This window comes from Micromys minutus, assembly GCF_963924665.1.
Source record: "Micromys minutus genome assembly, chromosome: 10".
NCBI lineage: Eukaryota > Metazoa > Chordata > Mammalia > Rodentia > Muridae > Micromys > Micromys minutus.
This window is the reverse complement of record NC_137979.1, coordinates 20564620-20584306: the sequence shown is the minus strand read 5'-3', so window position 1 is coordinate 20584306 and position 19687 is coordinate 20564620. Positions and strand designations below refer to the sequence as shown.

The 19687-nt window shown below is 48.5% G+C and overlaps 1 protein-coding gene across 2 annotated transcripts in view; it reads right to left on the bottom strand.

Annotated features, from left to right (window-relative positions):
- The window catches only part of MYH10 (myosin heavy chain 10), a 123546-nt gene that overhangs the window by 15564 nt on the left and 88295 nt on the right, over positions 1-19687 (bottom strand). For both annotated transcript variants that reach the window (XM_080923430.1, XM_080923431.1), the window contains 14 exons: positions 15002-15195; positions 14795-14916; positions 13689-13758; positions 13307-13467; positions 12884-12992; positions 12660-12791; positions 11363-11569; positions 9269-9406; positions 8812-8935; positions 7540-7711; positions 6259-6471; positions 3550-3694; positions 2444-2650; positions 92-196 (listed from right to left, as the gene is read on the bottom strand). In XM_080923430.1, coding sequence (XP_080779556.1) covers positions 92-196; positions 2444-2650; positions 3550-3694; positions 6259-6471; positions 7540-7711; positions 8812-8935; positions 9269-9406; positions 11363-11569; positions 12660-12791; positions 12884-12992; positions 13307-13467; positions 13689-13758; positions 14795-14916; positions 15002-15195 — 2099 coding nt within the window. The remainder of the gene's footprint in view (positions 1-91; positions 197-2443; positions 2651-3549; positions 3695-6258; positions 6472-7539; positions 7712-8811; positions 8936-9268; positions 9407-11362; positions 11570-12659; positions 12792-12883; positions 12993-13306; positions 13468-13688; positions 13759-14794; positions 14917-15001; positions 15196-19687) is intronic.

The following is a 19687-nucleotide window of genomic DNA, read 5'->3' as shown; positions in this document are numbered from 1 at the left end:
GCTTCACTATCTTCCCAGCCTCAGTTGGCCAAAGTTCTGTTGTTTCAAAATCTGGCACATGCCCACTCCATCCCTTGCGCCCTCAGAGTACCTGTGTGTCCTGTAGTTGAGACTCCAGACCAGCTGCATCCTTAGCAAACTTAATACCTTTCTTCTCGGCTTCTTCCAGCAGGGTTGAGACATTGTCCAGCTCATTCTGCAAGGAAGTAAAGAAGGAATTCAGATCCATAGTGAGAAAAGATCTATCATCACAGCTCTTAGAGAAACAGAGCAGCGTGTGAGTGTGCACATGTGTGAAAATTCTAACTAGCAAATTCAGTGACTGCTCACCACCCAGAATGGACCTAAGACCTGCTCCACAGCCACCTCCCCACAGCCTCTGGTTGAAAGGGCAGAGGGCTCATGGACCCTGTGATCCTTAGTGTTTTAGTTTGACCACAGAAAGACAGAATAAAACCACATTAGCTGGAGGACATGAAGGGCCAGTTTGGGCCAGCAGGTGCTTACTTTCACGTTAATTTACACTAGGCACAGACTGGGAGCACATGGAATTTACATTCTTACAAAACTTGACATTTAAGGACTCAGAAGGAAATGTGTATTTGCTAGTAATCAGCCAAAGTGTTTGCAGACATGAGGAGCAGGTACACATTCAGTGTGATGATCAGATTTTAGGGATAGTGTGATACTTCCCCCCATTTCCTCCCCAATGTAAGAGTATTGGCTGCACTTCTGGAAGATCTAGGTTCAGTTGCTAGCACCCAGCTCATAATGGCCTGTAACTCCAGCCCTAGGGGATCTGCACCCTCTTCTGACCTCGGTGAGCATCAGGCACACAAGTGATGCACAGACACACGTGTAGACAAAACTCAAAGAATATGCAGTGGTGGAGCACACCTTTAGTCCTAGTACTAGGGACCCAGAGGTGGGTGGATCTCTATGAGAGGACATTCTGGTCAAGGAGCAAGTTCCAGGACAGCCACAGCTATACAGACAAACCCTGTCTCGAAACATGTACACACTCACGCATGAATGCTCAAAAAGGAGGGGGAAAATCTAAGCTGTCTTTTATTTATTATTTACTGGTGAGTGCTATGCATGTAGATGGGAAGTGGGGTAGCAGCAGGCGACCCTGTCCTCACTGTCTTCGGGGTATTACAGGGAGGTATGGCAGACACATGGTTTGCCTAACAAGACAGCCTGGTTTCTATTACTTTTGCAGCAACATCCTCCACTGCTCTAGGTGCAGGGTACTGGGGAAGATCTGTGGTGTTTAGAGACCTTCTCTTCGACCTGAGATCTGAAGAGGGCCAGAGAGGAGGCCCTTAGCTCCTGTGACCCTCACCCTTCTGGCCCAGCCTATGGGGCTGTGTGAGGATGAAATGGGGGAATTGGTTAAGTCCACAGGAGCCCAGTGCTTCCTGGGAAAGCACTGATCTCACTAACAGCTCCCTTTCAGTGACACCTTCTAAGATCCACAAGAGCCCCACACAAGGCACACAGGGATATTCTGTACACAGCAGGCCAGAGGCTGTTCTCCTTAAAAGGCCTGCTTCTGACATCCCTGGCTTGAGTCATAAAGTTGGATTTCATGTTGGGTCCGACAATGCCCCAGGTCCCCTGTGCTTAGACTATCTGGGCAAACCAGGTGGCCTGTGCTGAGCACCTGCTGTCCTTCCAGGCAGAGGGCCTACAGGACCTGCCTCTCAGCAACAGCTACTTTGCTGTCTGACAGGATCCCTGAAGAGTAACACTTGACACACTGTCCACACCCTGCTGGAGAAACTGGGTACACGCTGTGGGACTGGGCTGGAGGTTTGCTGGCTGGCCAGGAGTCGGCTAGCTCAGCTTCGTTCCCTGTCCTGTGTTCCTTCACTAGAACAAACCTTGGCGACAACCATCTTCTGTACTTTGTACAGTGGGGCGGCAGCACAAACACCTCTCTTCTAACAATGACTACTTTGGGAGACCACTTTACTGGCTGCCCCGGAGTTCGTTACTAGACTCTGAAGGTGTCTCTGATCCGGCGCTTTCCCACACATTCCTGCAGTGAGCGAGCTTCAGAGCTCAGCCTACACGCAGCTTCATTTCTCTAGGAAAATGAGACTGACACTGATTTGGGGGGGGGGGTCCCCGAGGTATTTAGCTCCATGGTTTACAATATATGACAACCAAAGTAGGAAAGGAACCTGTGCCAATGTCATACTTTAAACACTTCTGTGTCCAGTCAGTCTCGAGTGTTCTTGTTCATGGGACTAACGGAGAAGAAGTGAAAAGCACTCAGCTCCAGCCGCACCAGCCAGGTGTAAACAACTCACCTGCCTTGTTCTTTAAAGGGATCACACACACACACACACACACACACACACACACATGCGCGCGCGAGTTCCCATATATGTTACAACACTTCTCAGGTATGAAACAGAGTATGCCAGAGCCGTACCTGGAGTTTGTTTGCTTTCTCAGCCAGCTCTACCCGGAGCCTGTCACCTTCTGACACCTTGGCGTGGAGCTCCTGGACCTGGGCATCCAACTTCTTCCTCTTGTGCTCGGACTCCGCCTTCACCTGCTGCAGCACCTTCACCTCACACGCCAGCTCCTTGTTGTCCGTCTCCAGGCCCTGTTTGTTCTTCTCCAGGTTGGCTTTGAACTAGGAAAGGGGAGGGAGGAACTCATCAGCAGCTGTCTCACAACACTCCATAGAAAGCACGACTTTTGTCCGAAGAATTCTGTGGACACACAGTGAGCCTACAATAGCACGTGCTGGAGGAATGCCTGAACACACCCACTGTCCTGAGTTGCTAGGGTTCTGGTGGAAACACCTTGTGAGTTGTTGGAGCACTAACTATGGACTGAGAGAAACTTACTGGACTGTATAATTCTTCTTGTCCATATAGGGCAGAGGGAAGGAACTATGTGCCTTCGGTAACAAGTTGTTAGAAACATTTTTCTAAACTTACTGAGCTTAGAACAGGGGTTGGATTTCTCTGAGCCATTCATTGGCTGAGGTTAGAGATGAGGCTACCCAGGGCTCCGTGGCCATGGAACTTGGCATTAATCTGTCTTTCCACTTACTAGCTGGGTGACCTAAGCATATGTGCTGAGCCTCAGTTTCCTTATTCTTTAAATGACAATGACAGGTTACATAGACTGTGCTGAAGCCAAGACTCTCAGAGTACTGACCCTCAGCAGAGACTCAGCAGAGACTGACCCTCACTAACATGGTGACACTGTCACCTTGAACAGAAAGGGTGGCCTGTAGCTAAGCAGAAAAGAGAAAGGAGGGGGACGAGGCAAAATGGCAAGGAAGTCTGTGCAGAAGGAGGAGGAAGGAGGCCCACGTGGGGGGAGTCTGAGGATAGCATGGGGAGGGGCTGGGGGAGTGAAGAGTGAGGTGTGGAAGGGCAGGAAGGGCTGACAGAGGTCCTGTGGCTCCTGGCCTCAGCAGAGAGGCTGGACAGTGCTCCACAAAGGTGGGTGACTAGATGGGACAGTAGGGCTGTCTTGGGGCAAAGTTCTCTGGGACATGGCACAAGCCAGGGTCCTCACCCTTTTAGCCTGTTCCAGTTGCTCAGAAAGCTCCTCCAGCGCCGTGGCATGCCTCTGTCTCATGTCCTGGATTTGAGCTTCGTGGTTCTTAGTTTCATCTTCAAGAGCCTTCTTCAGCTCTGCAACTTCCTGCTCACGTTTTGTGCTAGAGACATATTTTTAAAGTAAGAGGATCAGAATTAGCCAACCAATGAAAGACCATTACTGTGGCATCAGACAACCTTCTAGAAACAGTGCAATGTGCCCTCCACACTGATCTAAACAAGAGTCACTGTGATAGTTATAAAGGTCATCTAGTCCTTCTGTACAGTCTGCTTAACACACGATGCCAAGCTTCCTCAGTCTAGTCAACTCCGAGGTAAATCCCACAAGGCTTGCAGCAGCAAAGGTGTTCCACATTGTAGGCAAGCCTTTCTCGCCACCCTTGTAAAGCAGTTACAGGTAACTAATGTCTGTCCTTTAGCCCTTTTCTGATGGAGCTTGGGAGATGGAGGAGGATAAGGCGGTTGAAGGGTCACATCTCTCCAGAAAGGCTTTGTGTCAGTGCCTGGTACCTGGCACAGCAGATAAAAAGATCACAGAACTTGTAAGCTCAGAGTAAAGTTGAGAGGCTACGCCCCGTCATGAAGATCATTAGTATTAAATGTCCCTGTGTGGCTTTCTAGTATTTTGTAACAGTCTATGACATATGGGGGCAACGTGAAGGACATGGTTTCAGATCTGTCAACCTGAGCATCACGTTCAGGAGCTTAGCTTGACAGAGATGGAGACCAGAAGTTGTGACATTGCTCCGTGGTAGAGCTCTTGCCTGTGGCAGGCTCTCTGACGATCACCTCCTTACCCACTAAAACAAGTAAGGTGAACCCCACTCCTGCAAAGACCTACATCAGCATGTCTGGACTGTCCCAAGCTCCACAGTCACCCTGAATGGCATGTCTGGAAGACTTGCTGTTTGCTTTTAGATGTTTAGGGGAACCTCTTACATCCAACCCAGCTTAAAACACCAGGTCAATGCAGATGACAGAATTTACTGTAATCATGTCCTCATGTTTTGGGGAACAAAGGATGAATAACAGGAGCCGTGACTAGAAATGGTCACTATGTTCTGGGGAGCAAAGAATGAGAAAGGGAGTCTTCATGTTCTGCAACAGAAGATGAATAACAGAAGCTGGTCAGCTATGGGGGGAGTCCCCAGGTCCCTTAGGGCTGGGAACTAGAACTTAGTTTCACCCTGTCACTGAAATGGAGTCTGAAAACAAAATGGCAGTACTTAGGATAAATTTCTTTCGCTTGTTCCCACCAGAGAAGCAAAACCCATGCCAACGAAATGTTTCTCTCCCTATTCTCAGTTGAGAGTGAGGGCAGAGGTCACAGCCACAAAAGGGCTGCTGCGGCTGCCAACTTTGTGGTTAGATGAAGCCCACTTCAGCCACAAGGACTGCTGGCTCAGACACTGGTCTGGCCTGTCCTTGGCCAGTGCTCTATCAAGATTACTTCAGCACAGCTGGTGGCCAGGCTCCTTCTCATTAGATGTCCAGCAAAGCCCCTGCTACCAGCACATTGGCTTTTTCAGTTTGTTCCTGATCTCTACTTGAACCCACATAAGATCTTTTAAGTGTGGACACATTGACAATCAGGCCAGAACTTAAAATGCTAATGCACATGCAAACCCTAGGCAGCATGTTGTGCTGACTGCCCATGCCTTCGCTAAGTGCTCCCAAAACCCAGGGGTCTGCCCTGGTCTTGCTGTTCCCTACAGCCGCTGCTATACAGCCAGATCTGTCATTCTTCCTGCTTCCTGGTCAATGAGTAGATCCAGATGTCACATCCTGACCTCCTGGACAGGGGTTGGGGGTGGGGAAGCACTGGCTTTCAGCATATTGATCCTCTCCTCTGGGTACTCAGTGCCACGCCCACTTCTGTCCAGATTCCTGAACCCAAAAATGATTTGTCTGTCTACTTTGATCTGACAGTGTAGCCTCATCCATCATCCGTATCCTAGAGTGTCTGACAGGCATGTCTGTGTGTGCATACTGTGTACACTTGCACAACATGCTTAGTCACCAGCGTAGGCAGTGTGGGTTACCTTCTGTCTGGATTCACATTCACATGAAGGGAGCAGTGGCAAGAAGGAGGCAAGGAAGGCAAGGCAGAAGGTGTCCCTCACAGATGACATCTACACTGCCAGTGGCCCTGCCTAGTCTGTGAGTTGTGAGTTTCTACGGGCTGACAGCTATAGGTTCCTACCTATGAACCTTCTCAGGCTGTCTACCTATGCTTGTGGTATAGCCCTGCCTAGCTGTTGGTAGTGTACTGTATAGTGCACACCCATGCCTGGGGCCTGTGCTCATTCCTTTTTCTTTACAGTGCTGGGACTGAACCCAGGGCCTTCTGCGCACTCAGCCAGCACTCTGTCTCGCCGTCTCTCCGGGCTTTGCACCCGCTTGTGCCCCTCCTCCTCCTCTGCTTCCTTTTGGTGTTCATGGCTGCTGTACTGCCTGCAGGTGCCGGCTGGCTCCACTGCTTCTTTCTATGTTTACCTGTCTTTCCCTCCAGTCCTGCCTCTTGTCCCCTCCCGACTTCAGCTTCTACTATGTCTCACATCTCAGTCTGCTGTGTGACCAGTCACTAACCACAGCTACTTACTTCACCAATTTTCCTACCATCCTGCCCGAATGGAAAACCCAGCATGGCGGAGCCCGCACTCACCGGAGCTCCTGCTGAGCCGCTGTGGTGTCCAGAGTGTCCTCTAGCTCTGTCTTCAGAGCTTCCAGCTCCTCACTCAGGTCCCGTTTTTGCTTCTCAGCCTTGTTCCTTGAAGCCTTTTCAGATTCAAAGTCTTCCTGGAGCTCGGCGATTTGGGCCTGCAGCTCCCGTGCAAGTTTAAGTGCGTTATTCTTGTGCAGCGTCTCATCATCTCCTCTGTTAAAGATCCAGGACACGGACACTGAGGATGGGGTGTGGAAGGGCTGTGTCCTGCCTCATAACACCCCTTCCCTGGGGCCTGCTGGGTCAGTAGGTTCCCAGGTAAATGACCCTGGAAGTCCCCAAACTAGCTCTGCAAGTCAAAGGGAGAGTTTCTCTACTTTAAAATGTCCTCTGCAGTAAAATGTTCTGGTCAGAACATTCTGGAATGGGTGGTCCCACCAGCTGGAACAAACCTGTGTGTAGCCCAAGGCCTGCAGCTTTCACACCTTCAACTTCCCTGTTCTTTGGCACATCTTTGTATTTACATACATGGCTAAGTGTTGACAGGACTTTCTGATGGGATCACACAGTGAGAAGCCTGTTTTCAAGCTAGAAAGCACCCAGATGGAGTGCCTCATGGAGCTGGGATGACCATGGGCTTCTCATCCCTCCTGGGATAGGCATGCAGCTCCAAACTCAGCCTTCTGTAGTGCTGGCCGGGATCAGAGCTGGGGTCTGTCCACAACAGACAAGTACTCTACCAGCTGCTTATAGCTCCAGCCTGTTACATGTTGTTCTTAATTAAAACATGTTACAAATTAAACCCCAAGACTATGTAGCCAGGTAGTTAATGCTTTAAAAGTAAAATGATCTATTAGATAGAAATAAATGGTTTCACTATTCCAAATGGCTTTAGAGTAAATATCAGATTATGGAGTAAGAGGAGACATTTCTAAAATGCTATTTCCTCCAAAGTCCCAAAGCACACTGAAACCGCTCTGTAACACACAGAAAGGAAACACCTGCTATGGTAAAGTGGCTTGCTCTCTGGTGTGAGCCTTCCAGGATACTGAGATGTGACAATCATTTGTAAGTGTAAACACTGACAATTTTGCTAGACCTCAGTGCTCTGACACTATTTGTGGGTTGCTGGGTTTTTTCCCTTTTTTTTGTGAACTTTGATGTCATAACCAGCATCAAAGGAATTGCATCTTGTTCCTTGGAGCTTTCCTACACTCCCAGACATGGGCCATGATGCAGGACCACAGGCCTGCCCATCCAGCTGCTTCCCCGACTGCAGACCTGGCCAGCGCCCCCTGAAGCTCCTCTTCCTTCTTGGTCAACTGGACTTTGAGCTCATCCACCTGTGCCTGCAACTCAGCGATCTGGTCCTGCAGATCAGTTGTTTCACCGTCCAGTTTCCGTTTGGCCTTCTCCAGTTCCTGTCGAGTTTTCTCCTCCTTCTTCAAACGTTCTGTAAGGCAAGACAGAAGCAGCCTTTCACTGCACTGTGGAATACACACAGTAAGTGGATGTGGTCAAGGCTCGGATAACCGACTTGAGTGCTTGGTCATCTGAGACCCACCCAGATGGGATGAAGAGGAGAGGAATGAGCACATGGATAGGATTCGAAGGAGAAACTGGGGACTGTCTAAAGCTGTCCCTTCTTTTGGAAAGTGAATCCATTCTGCTAAGAGCCAAGATGATCCAGACCTGGGAAGGAAGCCAATGAGAGCATCCCTGCCTAACCCTAGGCTGCCCCCAAGCACAGGGAGAGCTGGCAGAGGAGCAGGCCGAGTCCCCAATAAAGGCTGGTGACTGCTTCTGTTCCTGTGGTTTGCTCAGCAGTGTGACCCATGAGCCCTGAACAGGAGCCCTTCTGCTAAGAGCATGTCCCAGGATGGACACACCCACCTCATGGGCGCCTAACCCGGAGGGTAGCAAGGAAGTTGATGAAAATAAGTTTATGCTGACACTCCATCTTTTATCTGCATCAACCAAAGCAAACAAACACCCCCACAACAAAAAAACCCAAATAAACAGAAAAAGTGCCGAAAAATCCTTCCCAACCCCAAGTATTTTTCCTTAAAAATACATAAGCCCGTGTTTCCCACTGTCCGTCTATGCACAAAAAGGCAGGAGGGTACACCTCGCAGGGCCTTATGGACTGCACTCTACCTGCAGATCAAAGACAGATCATCCATCCCTGACAGCTTCTGTCCTGTCTTCAGCCACCTCATTTGTGACATCTTGTCAGCCAGAGTTGCTGACAAGGCCTCTCCCTAGTATTACCTCTGTCCCACCACCAGGCTCTGACATTGTCCAATCCCTTGTGAAGTGTCATCAGGGCACTTCCTCGCAGTGTTTAGATACAATGCCCAGAATGTCCATTAAAGGCAAGTCAAAGAGAACAAAGGAACCCATCTGAGTTCCATTCTAACAAACACCAAGCCACAAGACCTGTGAGGGTCTTTGTTAACAGAACTCCTCATCTAAGCAATCACTGTGTTTGCTTGACTATCCTGACTCTATAGTACAACCACAGCACTCTAGAGGCTCTGGGCTGACACCCACCTTCTAAATCTGAGATCATCACTTCTTGCTTATTCCTGATTTTGGCCAAGTTTTTTGCCTTTTCTTCCTCTTCAGCCAGCTGAGAGGAACACTCAGCAATTCGATCTTCCATTAGTTTCTTTTCCTAAGTAGGAAAAAAAAAATCTATTTCAGAAAAGACATGCAAGTTACATACAGCTTGGGTTTGGGATTCTCTCTGTGAGAAAGATAACTGGAGCCTCAGGGGGCGGTGCTCTCCCAGGGCAGCTAGACACTCTCCTGGTGGCTGCCTGCCTGCCTGCCTTGTGCTGGGAGTCTGAATAGCAGATGCACTACAGGTGGCGTAGATGGAACAGACTGGCAAAGGTTGTAAGGACAGTCGGCTAAATAAAGTCTGTCTTCAGAACTCTACACAGGAAGCTTTACAGAGAAAGTAAACACAACTGAAATTTTCTCCAGCACTTTCTCTCCCTCTTACTTTGATAAATTTGGAATTCTGGTCTTCGAGAAGCAGAACCTCCTCTTCCATCTTCTTGATCTTAGCCTCTGCTGTCACCTTCTCCAGCTGCAGCTTTTGCCGGGCCCCCTCCTCCTCATCCAGCTGTTCTTCCAGGTCCTGGTGAAAAAAAGCCTACGTCAATTTCTCCATCAGACTCAGCTGCACAGCAAGAGCACACAGGAAAAATGGCTGGCTCGTATTTGCAAGTGTGAGACAGATATGTGCACCTTCACAGCGTAAGGTATAAACTGGGTCAATCCAACATGGCAAGCTCTGAAAACATGCTTTCAAATGCAACTGTAGGAAACTGTCAGGGTGATTTGCACAGTGAACTGGAGTGGCAGCAGTGGCTGTGACTCCAGCACTCGGGGAGGCTGACGTAAGGGAGGCTGTGAGCTGCAGGCCTTGCCTGGGCTATGTTAACACTGCCAGAGCAAGCCAAACATATAACACCATGAAACCATGAGCATTCTGCAGAAAGGCTTTGGCAATTAGGCTTTGGTACATTTGTGAGGAGGTATAACGTGTAATTAAAATTCCCACCGTACAATAATAATTAGCAGCGCAGGAAATAGAAGTGGGGCAGCGGCACTGCAAACACGACCACCTAGTGCAAGTGCACCCGTGAGAGTGTAAGAGGTGAGAGTGCAACTCGGCACGCGCACAGCTCTACTCTCCATGCTTCTCTTTAGTCACACCCTGAATTATTTACATGATACTAAACATGTAACAGTGCACATGGTTGTACACACTAACCCAAGAACTCTGCTTAAAGGTTTTACTTATGGTTAACTTCAGAATCTTAGGAGGTATACAGTTGACATCTCCGAGGGCATAGAGACTCCCACGCCACTTGAAGTGTGTGCAATGGGTCACCTCAGGACCCGTCTCCTTCACTGGGAAATTCACCTTTTTCCTTTGGATTATCCTAAAGTAAACCCCAAACATGCTATTTCATCTGAAAAGCCTTCCAGCTACATTTCTCAATAAAAACGAAAGGTGCTTTAACAAATGTGTTTGTTTGGAGCAGAATCTCTAAGCCTCATGGGCTGTCTGCTGTAAGGAGCCTTTAGAGCCTCCTCCAGTCTCTAGGTCAGCCTGTCGTCTCTTACTGCTTCAGGCTCCTTGCTGCCTGGATTTAGCTATCTGTTCTCCGGCTCTGCACACTCACAAGGCGGCAAAAGCACAGCAGTGTGTTCAAGTACAACCTCAGTGAATAAACAAATCTGTACACTGTTCCAAACAATTCTTGAAAAGTGAAGGGAGTAGGAAGGGGTGAGGGGCAGAGGGCCTCTAAGTACTTTTCTATATTCTAGGTTTTCTACGATAATTATACTAATGCTAAAACCAAGAAACTTATCTTCAAAACCAAATATAATGACAGTTCTAATTAAAAAGGTGATCAGAAATCACCAAGTCTCACAGGCTGAGGAAAGCAAGAAAATAAACCACGCACGTGGTCCAAAGGCAGTTCTCAGGGCTGTGTAGTCAATTTGGAACCTGACATTCCACAAAAGGGAAAAAAAAGCCTAATACTACCCAGTAATTTCATAACGCCACGAGTAATTTTTGGTTGCACTGGAATGGATTCCCAGTCACAAGGGAGATAATAAATCACAGCGGTGCGGCAGCCGTGTTTATTCAGAACATGAACGACAAGGCAGAAGCTAACTGCGGTGCAGGACACGTGTGTAAGGAAACACTAGTCTTTGAGAACTGCAAGCATCTCATGTGTCCCCCATGCTGCACATTTCTTATGAACCAAGCCAGGTAGGAGATGGCCATGTAACCACTGGGGTGAGTGTAAGAATTACAACGACAACATAAAGAATCTCCTGAGCTCCATGGATGCTCCAGACCCTGGGCTGTTTCTGACCTTGTGTCTTCACATTGTAAAATGACACACTGAACACAATGGATTCCTACTTAAATAATAAACCTATGTTTGCAGAAAACTTGTTAAATCTTTGGTTCAAATGAACAAGTGGTGCACAGGACTTATCCTTAACAGACACAGGAACCCATGTGCTCAAAACAGATCCAGAAGAGAGCCGTAGGAACTGTGGCGGGCACCTGAATGTGTGCCTGCATCTTCTTCTTCTCGTTCTGCAGGATCTGGTTTCTCTCTTCTTCCTCCTCTACCCTGGACTCCAGGTCATGGAGAATCTCCTCCAGTTCCTGCTTTTTGGCAGCAAGTCTTGCTCTCATCTCTTCTGCCTCAGCAAAGAGCTCGGTCTCGGCTTGCAGTTGTTCTGCCAGGATATTCTTCTCTTCCAGCAGCTGAAAACACAGTTCAGAGTGTGGTACAATTACTCACCCAGGGTGCACACACCAGACTGACCATCAGAGTGTGGTACAATCACTCACCCAGGGCACACACCAGACTGACCATGGTTTCATCACAGAACACATAGGCATGATCTCGGTGAGTACCAGGCCAACCTAGTCTACACAGCAAGATCCAGGCCAGCCAACGGTACACAGAGAGATCCTACCTCATACCAAACAAAACAAACACAACATAACCTATCTGGCGGAAGTTTTAAGTATGCTTTGTGCGTGTGTATGTATAAAATAAACTACAGGAAATATTTTTGGTTGTTTCTGTTGCCCTAAGTTATGTTGAGCAATGATCACTAAGTTCTTACCACTTTAAGAATTATAGTTTGTCCCTTATGTTAGGAAGAGACCGATAGTAGGAGAGGGGATACTGAAGTGTTATGAAGGCTTCAGGTGTGGTGGCTCAGGCCTGTACTCCCAGCACATGGGAGGCTGAGGCAAGAGGATTGCCATTTGTGTGAGACCAGTCTGGGCTACACAGTGAGGCTCTACTGAGAAAACAAATCAAATCCAAACAAATCACTAAAAACAAACTAGCAACTCAACTACGTTCTTGGGAGCTACCAATGCCTATCACACACCAAATGATATTCTCAGCCTTCAACACTGAGACTACTGCTGTTGCCCATAAAATTTAGAGCAAGTGCCTGCCTCGGGGAAAGACCCCTGTTCCTGGGAAGCTGGGGTCACCTGCTCGGCCATGCGGCCCTTTATGTTTCTTTCCTCAGCAGGCACGAGCAGACAGCACCAGGAGCCCCACCTCACACAGGCTTAGACACAAGCCTCACAGCAAACACGATCTGCTGTACGTCCAAAGATCGGGCGAAGAAAGGGGCAGGAGTTGAGGTTGACTTTAATTTATCTAAATCTAAATCGTAAGGCCCAATGTAGCTATTAACTCTACAGTGACAACATATTCTGTAAAAATAAGAGAAAGCCCTCCCTTGTAACAATGAGGCAGTAGGCGTGGCTACTTATACTTAGTGATAATTCACACTAAGAACACTGTGAGCAAAGGGGGTGCACACACCTGCTGGTGCTTCCGCTCCATCTCCTCAAGCTCCCCTTCCACCTTTGTCTGCTTCTCTTTCACCTTCAGCAGCTCCTCATCTTTTGCCTGGAGTTCTTCCTCCTGGCGGGTCACTTGGAGGAGAGGCTTTACCTGTGACAAGGTAAAGAGATCATCACTAAAGCTCTCCTGCCGGTCCAGGCGCCATGCAGAAAGGTCTTTAGGAGGACCCCGGCCCAGCCCACCTTTGTGAAGACACGCCACCACTGCCAGTGTCGCAGCTTCAGGTACGCTGCACAGTTCCGCTGCAAGACCTTTAAGGCACTTAGCTGTTGCTGTTTCTTGGCAAAGGCCCTGAGGAACAGTAAGGAAAGCACACCTTCAGGGGTGTTTGCAGGAAGACTGGCTTACAGTAAAACTCCCCTAGGCATGGCTTCCCCAGGACCTGAAACACAACTCCAACCCTTTTGTTTCACTTCTTGGCCCAGTGTATTTTCCTGGTACCGGTGTGTTATTTGGGATGTGTATCTTGTTCATCCAGATGCTGTTCCCATGGCAATGCACCATCCACAAGGCCTGTCAATCTCATGGCCTCTTGCATCATGGTCTAAACACATGCCCAGCCCCAAACTCTGCAGCAGAGATGCTGGAGTCCCAAATCCACTTACTTTCTGGCTAGGTACCCTCTGCACACAGCTTGGAAAAAGATGATTATATCAGTGATTTTTAAATCTCTTTCTTCTTCTAAGTGCGCCAGAACTCCAGCTCGGAAAAATATCTTGCTCTGTCCAATTCTATAAAGGTTTGGGTCCAGTTCTAAAGCTCGGATCTAAAGGAGAAAAAGCCTGTTTACTTTTGCTATAGAAACGCCAGAATAATAATAATTAAAAAAAAAAAAAGGGATCCAGATGTAGTGGTGCATGGCTTTAACTTCCAGCACTTGGGAGGCAGAGGCAGGCAGATCTCTGGGAGTCCCAGGACAGAAAGGGATACAAAATAGAGACCTCTGTCAAAGAAACCCAAAAACAACAGCAAAAGAAGAAACCGTACCATTCGCTCACAGGCCTGTTTACCGTCCATGAAGCCTTTAGGAATAGCATTGGGAGTTAGGATTTCATATCTGGGGAGAGAAAAGCATAGACATAGTGAACGGGAACACACACTGAGAACAGAGCAAGAGATGGGGGATGGGCAGTGGAGAGCCACAGCACTTGGAGCTGTGTGCTTAAACACGGCACCGTCCGGTACACAGCTAGTACGAATGCCTTCCCCCCAGCAATGAAAAGTGACTATCTATTAGACAGATGGCTCCTGACAACACCTAGGACGGCAGCAGCTTCTTGGGTTGACTCTTCTGAGACCAGGTGGGTGAGAGGGTAGGGTGAAGTGACTCAGGACAGAGGACCCTGCTTTGACCTGGAAGCCCCTAATTATTTTACAAATCAACAGTGGGAATTCTGACTCGCCCCCCAAGCACCGCCCCCCCCACCAGTCAAGCTCTGCCTCTTGTTTGTACCTTTACCATTTTCTAGTCTCTTCCTTTCTCTATTCTTGTTAAAGTCAGTCACTGAATACACACACACACACACACACATAATTTATATGCACACAGATTCATTTCCTGAAGACGGAAACATCCTAAAATGTTTTCAGGGATTCTTAACTAGAAAATTTTAAATTTCTTTTTATTTGTATTTTAACATATATTATTCATCTATTTTTAGATTGTTGTTTTTAAAGAATATTGTTTAGTTGTGTTTTAAGACTATGTTAAGCCTGGTGATGGTATATCTGCCTTTAATCCCAGCACTCTAGAGGCAGAGGCAGGCAGGTCTCTGTGTGTTTAAGGCCAGTCTGCTCTACAGAGTGAGCTCCAGGACAGGGCCACACAGTGAAACCCCGCTTGAAAAACAACTTAAAAACAACGCTAAGTTTCCAGCTGTCCGGCTCATTTCACAGTTAGCTTCCGGGCTAGAAGATGGAGGATGTTCTCGTGTGGAAGCTGCTGTTTTGTACAGCAAGAAAACTAGGATCTCTTCTTTGAGAGGAACCAAGGAAAAGTGTCCTTATCATATCAGCATTTTCATTCACGTTAAGGCATGTTCATTTTCTGTATGTTAAGAACATACAGACAAAAAGGCAAAAGTTAGCGATACCTCTGTCTGAATTCCTGGAAAACTATCCGGTTGGGGAATCCCTGGCGACAGATCCTGATCCCTTCCAGGACACCGTTACAGCGAAGCTGATCCAGCACGAGATGTGGATCCAGTTTTCCAGCCTAATCAAGTAGACAAGTTTTCTAGTTTAATCACGGTATCCAGACTCCATCAGCTCAGAACACGCATGCGCTCAGACTCACATACCCGCTTCTCGTGATTCGGAATGATGCAGCGTACGAAGTTGGGGTTGGTGTTTCGGAGAGTTGCCATCAGCTTGGTGAGAGACTCTTTGTAGAGCTGCCCGACGGTTCGGAACATGCCCTTCTTGGTTTTATATGCAGAGCCAAAAGCTGTCTCAGTCATGCCAGTGACTTGATCCAGACCTACAATTCGGTCCACTGGGGAAAGGACAGGAGAGGAGAAAACGGCTGTGACCCAAATGTGGCTGACAGGAAGAAAGACAGTGATAGTTCAGCAGCATAAGCTTTGTGAACAGATGGTGAGAGATGCCGTCTAGGAAAGGCAATCAGCACATTCAGACACTGCACAAGCCGAGGAGCTACAGCCACACACTTAGATGGCAGGATTTTGCAGTGCCTACAAGTCCCACCTACCACACCGGGGTAGGTGCCTTTTACTGCACTAGGCTCAGGGGCCCACTCTCTGCTACGTTCTGCCTGTGTGAGATCTGCCATTACTTGGCAAATGGAAGGATCTCTGGCTGGCATTATTGATACACAAACTGATGCTGGGAAAAGTCTCACAAGAAAAAATGGCTCATAAATACTCATAAAGGTAAGTGACTGTACGGTGGATACACTCAGGGTATACAGACAGAGAAAGCCCTCGGAGCCTGAGGAACAGTGCAGGAAGATTACATCATGCTGATTTTGAGCAACGTGTGAACCTCAGCCATGTCCTCAATGTGCAAGTAATGCAAAACCACAAGATGGGAAAGATTGTAGAAAACCACGGACTGCCTCCTCAGCACTCCGACACTGTTAAGGCAAGCGGTGTTTCTACAGAGCTGCACAGCAGGCCTCCTAATGATGAGATCATCAAAGAGCAGCCATTACATATCTGCTGCATAAGATGCTTTCCTGAAACATTTTAGAAGAAATTAGAATATGAATTGACCTGTTATTGATACTCTCCTTAACCCCGACAGCCACCTTGTTTCCCGTTGGGGCTCTGGCCCTGGGTAGGGACTCCGTACAGATCTCAGGTGACTCTTGACTTCCTGGCCCAAGAGTAAGTGCCCTTGAGGCAGGTCTGGAATGGAGGCTAGAGGATGGATGAGGAAGAGCTGTGTGGCTCCTAGGCCCACGCATGAAGCTGCTCCCCGAAAGCTACAGTCAGTGCCCTGGAGTTCACCCTTCATGTACCACAGAGGGCTCGGCTCACCTGCACTAGAACCAGCAGCACCCTTCCTGTCCTGTAAACGATGAGCCTCCATCTCCTCTGCATCAATCTACTTCTTGTCTGCATCACCAGAGCCCTGCTTCTTTCTACAGTTGACACGTTTGCCCCTCGCTGCCTTCCTCCACTCTCTCCCCAGTGTTCGGACACCTCTAGCCCACCTCTTCCCATCCCACCCAGCACTGCCCAGGCAACGGCTGCTGCCTGTGGTTGTCTTACTTGATCCTGAGTGATTTAGACTCTTCACTTCTGGCCTTAATGGCCCTGCCTACTCCCAGCTTTTCAGTGTTGCCCCCTCCCCCAGCTCGTTGAGTCTTGTGATCCAGGATGACCTCTCTTCACTCACCCTGTCCATCCTGGCACTCTCTCGGGACCCACACTCATGCAAAACCCTTCTAGGATGCGGCAAGAAATGAGCACAGACACTGTTAGCCCACTCTCATGCTTTTGGCCAAATGATTCTATTTATGAGTTTGAATTTCATATGCCTGGCTACCCAGTCCTACTCAGCACAGGTCCATCCTCGCTAGATGTCACACGGGTGCCTCTGCTTTGACAGTACTGCATCTGTCTCATGACACCTGCCACCAACATTCTTAGTACGTGTGCTAGGGAAAGAACAAAGTATTTTAAAATATATTTACATCAAAGTGGGGAATGCAGGTAAGAGATCTCTCTCTGGGCATTGCCATTGAATACATGACGACTATGGAGAGGCAGTAGGTGACTAGGCGCAGGGCAGGAGGGGTGTACCAAGGAAGCAAGGTGAGCTGGGCCAACAAGAAGGCAGGAAGGCTCAGGCTTGCTCCTGAGAAGATAAGAGTGTGACCGGATTCTACTGAAGGATCTATTCTGCAGGATTAGTTCAGTATGGAAAGGTGACATGTCGAGGACAGCTCCTAGGGTTCTGGCTTGAGGAACCGGGAGGCTGGTGGATGAGATCATGGGTAAGATGGAAAGATGTGGAGTGAGCTGCCAAGGGCGGGCTGGATCCTGAGCCTGCTGCTGAAGGTATTGTCAACAAGTTGTTCAAGTTATAGGACTGGTCGCTGCTCTAGGGGAAAACTGAAACAGATGGGGTCCTGGGACCACTCTGAGCTGGAAAAGGGAAGAAGACAATGGACAGAGAGGAAAACACTGACCCATGTGTCCCAGTGTGAGCACCGCTCCCTTCCAGTCAGAGTCCTCTTGTATCCAGCTGCTCACGCAACTTTCCATCCCTGCCTGGACACTGCTCTTCCTGCTGACTCTGACTCTCCTATGGGTCTTTCCTCTGGCCTCCACCCACTTGGCCTCTCCTGTCACATTTGCCCAGGTATTAGCATAACTTTAGTCAGAGACACCTGCTACTAGTGAGCATGTGATTTGGTGGTTGGTTCCAACTGCAACAACCCCCCAGCTCCTTCATCGGTAAGGAAGGCAAGGAGGTGCATCTGTGGTGGGGCAGTAACTGAACTGCGCTCTGTGCTCACTGCAGGCTTTCTCTGCCTACCTTCCCACACCTTGTATTCCAACCAGCCAGACTGTGACAAGCTACAAGGTACGAGGACTTATCCATCCTTTGTGCTCACCCTTGCTGGTCACATGGCTAACTCCCCATCCCACGTATGTCTCCATTCCTTAGCTTCCTGAGAACTCTTTAGGCCTGTGTCCCATGTTCACAGTGCACAGCAGGCTTTCCCTCCTTTCCATCTCAGCAGACAAACCCCACACTGCTCTCTGCATCTTTTCTCCTTGACTGCGCATTCCCTGCAGGACATTTCCCCAGACCTTCTCGGGGCTGTGGGAGCTGCCTTCGTGGTCACTGTGATCTCTGACCATCAGCCAGGATGACTGCCGCCTTCCTGACCATTCAGAGCAGGTTAGCGCATGCTGCTGGCACCTAGTAGCTACTTAATAGATGTTGGTGGAGAACAAAGTTTACCGAAAGAACAAATCATCTCCATCGAAGAGGGACGGTGCCGAGACTGCTGTCCAAGGATCCAACTACACTAGCTCTGTGGAGGTAGGAGGTGGGGTGGCTCTTTAACTTTGTGCTGTTTAACTTCAGTGCACAAAGCCAACGGTCAGAGACACCCTGTCTGTCTGCCTCAGTTCCAATTCAATAGCTCTGGACTACTTTTAAAAATGACTTGTGTTTACAAAAAAAAAAAAAAAAACAAACAAACAAAAAAAAAAAACAAAAAAAAAATGCTTTAGACTTGCAGGTTGTTTTGTCTTTTAAAAATTTACTATTTAAAACTCAGAGTTGGGTCCCAGCACTAAGAAAAACTGTCTTGGGTTATAGAGAAACACTTCAGCAAAGTCAATAAATGACCAGGAGTGCAACACTAAATGTATGATTTCATTAAAAAAAAAAAAACACGACTCAGATGTCTATTTTAGAAGGGGTTTTTCTTATGCGAATGGCGAGAACAGAAGCAGGGGTCAAGCACTCAGACAGAGCCAGCAGCGTCGAGCCGCAGCACCCAGAGCTGCACCACACAGTGCCACGGTGCTAACAGTTGAAAGTACAATTTATTACCCTATAAACTCAAACAGTCAGGAATTAGATGGGTTTATATTCATAATTACAAAATTAAAAAAAAGGGATCTGTCATCTAACTTGCCATAAACTGTCATCACCAGTTTTTACAAGGGTGATATCTCTGGCCAGGATCCTTAACCGGCTCTTCCCAAGGACAACAACCTCGGAAGCAAGAAGGAACAAGATGTTTTCAAAGACCTTTTTTTTCAGTCTGGCAAAAATATTAGTTCTTACTAAGCTAAGTATCTGAAATTCACTGTGGCTGATAAAAGCCACAAGAGTGGGGAAACCTAATGAGTTTAATAAGTCCACCACTTCAACAGCAGGGCAGACAGGCAGACAGGCAGGCAGGCAGGGCAGGCAGGGCAGGCAGGGCAGGCAGGCAGGGCAGGCAGGGCAGGCAGGGCAGGGCAGGCAGGCAGGCAGGCAGGGCAGGCAGGGCAGGCAGGGCAGGCAGGGCAGGCAGGGCAGGCAGGGCAGGCAGGCAGGGCAGGCAGGGCAGGGCAGGCAGGCAGGCAGGCAGGGCAGGCGGGCAGGCAGGCAGACAGGGCACATGCACTCCGTCCTCCCGACTAGGCCTCCAGCAGGTGCAAGGCAAGCCTCTGGTTCCCTGCAGTGTTCTCAGCAATGGAATACTGAGCTGCCGGGAGTTCCCAGAAACATTATTAAATACCACATCTTTATGATACGTACACTGTAATTACAGATTTACAACCAGGATGGAACTGGTACTTAGAGCCAATCTGTTAGAATCATTTTAGCAGAGTTAGAAATTTTTAGGACAATTCCAGGAAAGCAGAGAGGTTGGCTGACTGATTTAAGGAGACAGCCCTCTTCCTCACCCCTAGAACTAGTAGAAAACTGACCAGGCAGGAAGGGCCTCTTCCTGTCAGGTAGATTCTGGGACTTACGTTGACAGTGGCAGTCCAGCCATAGCACCCCCC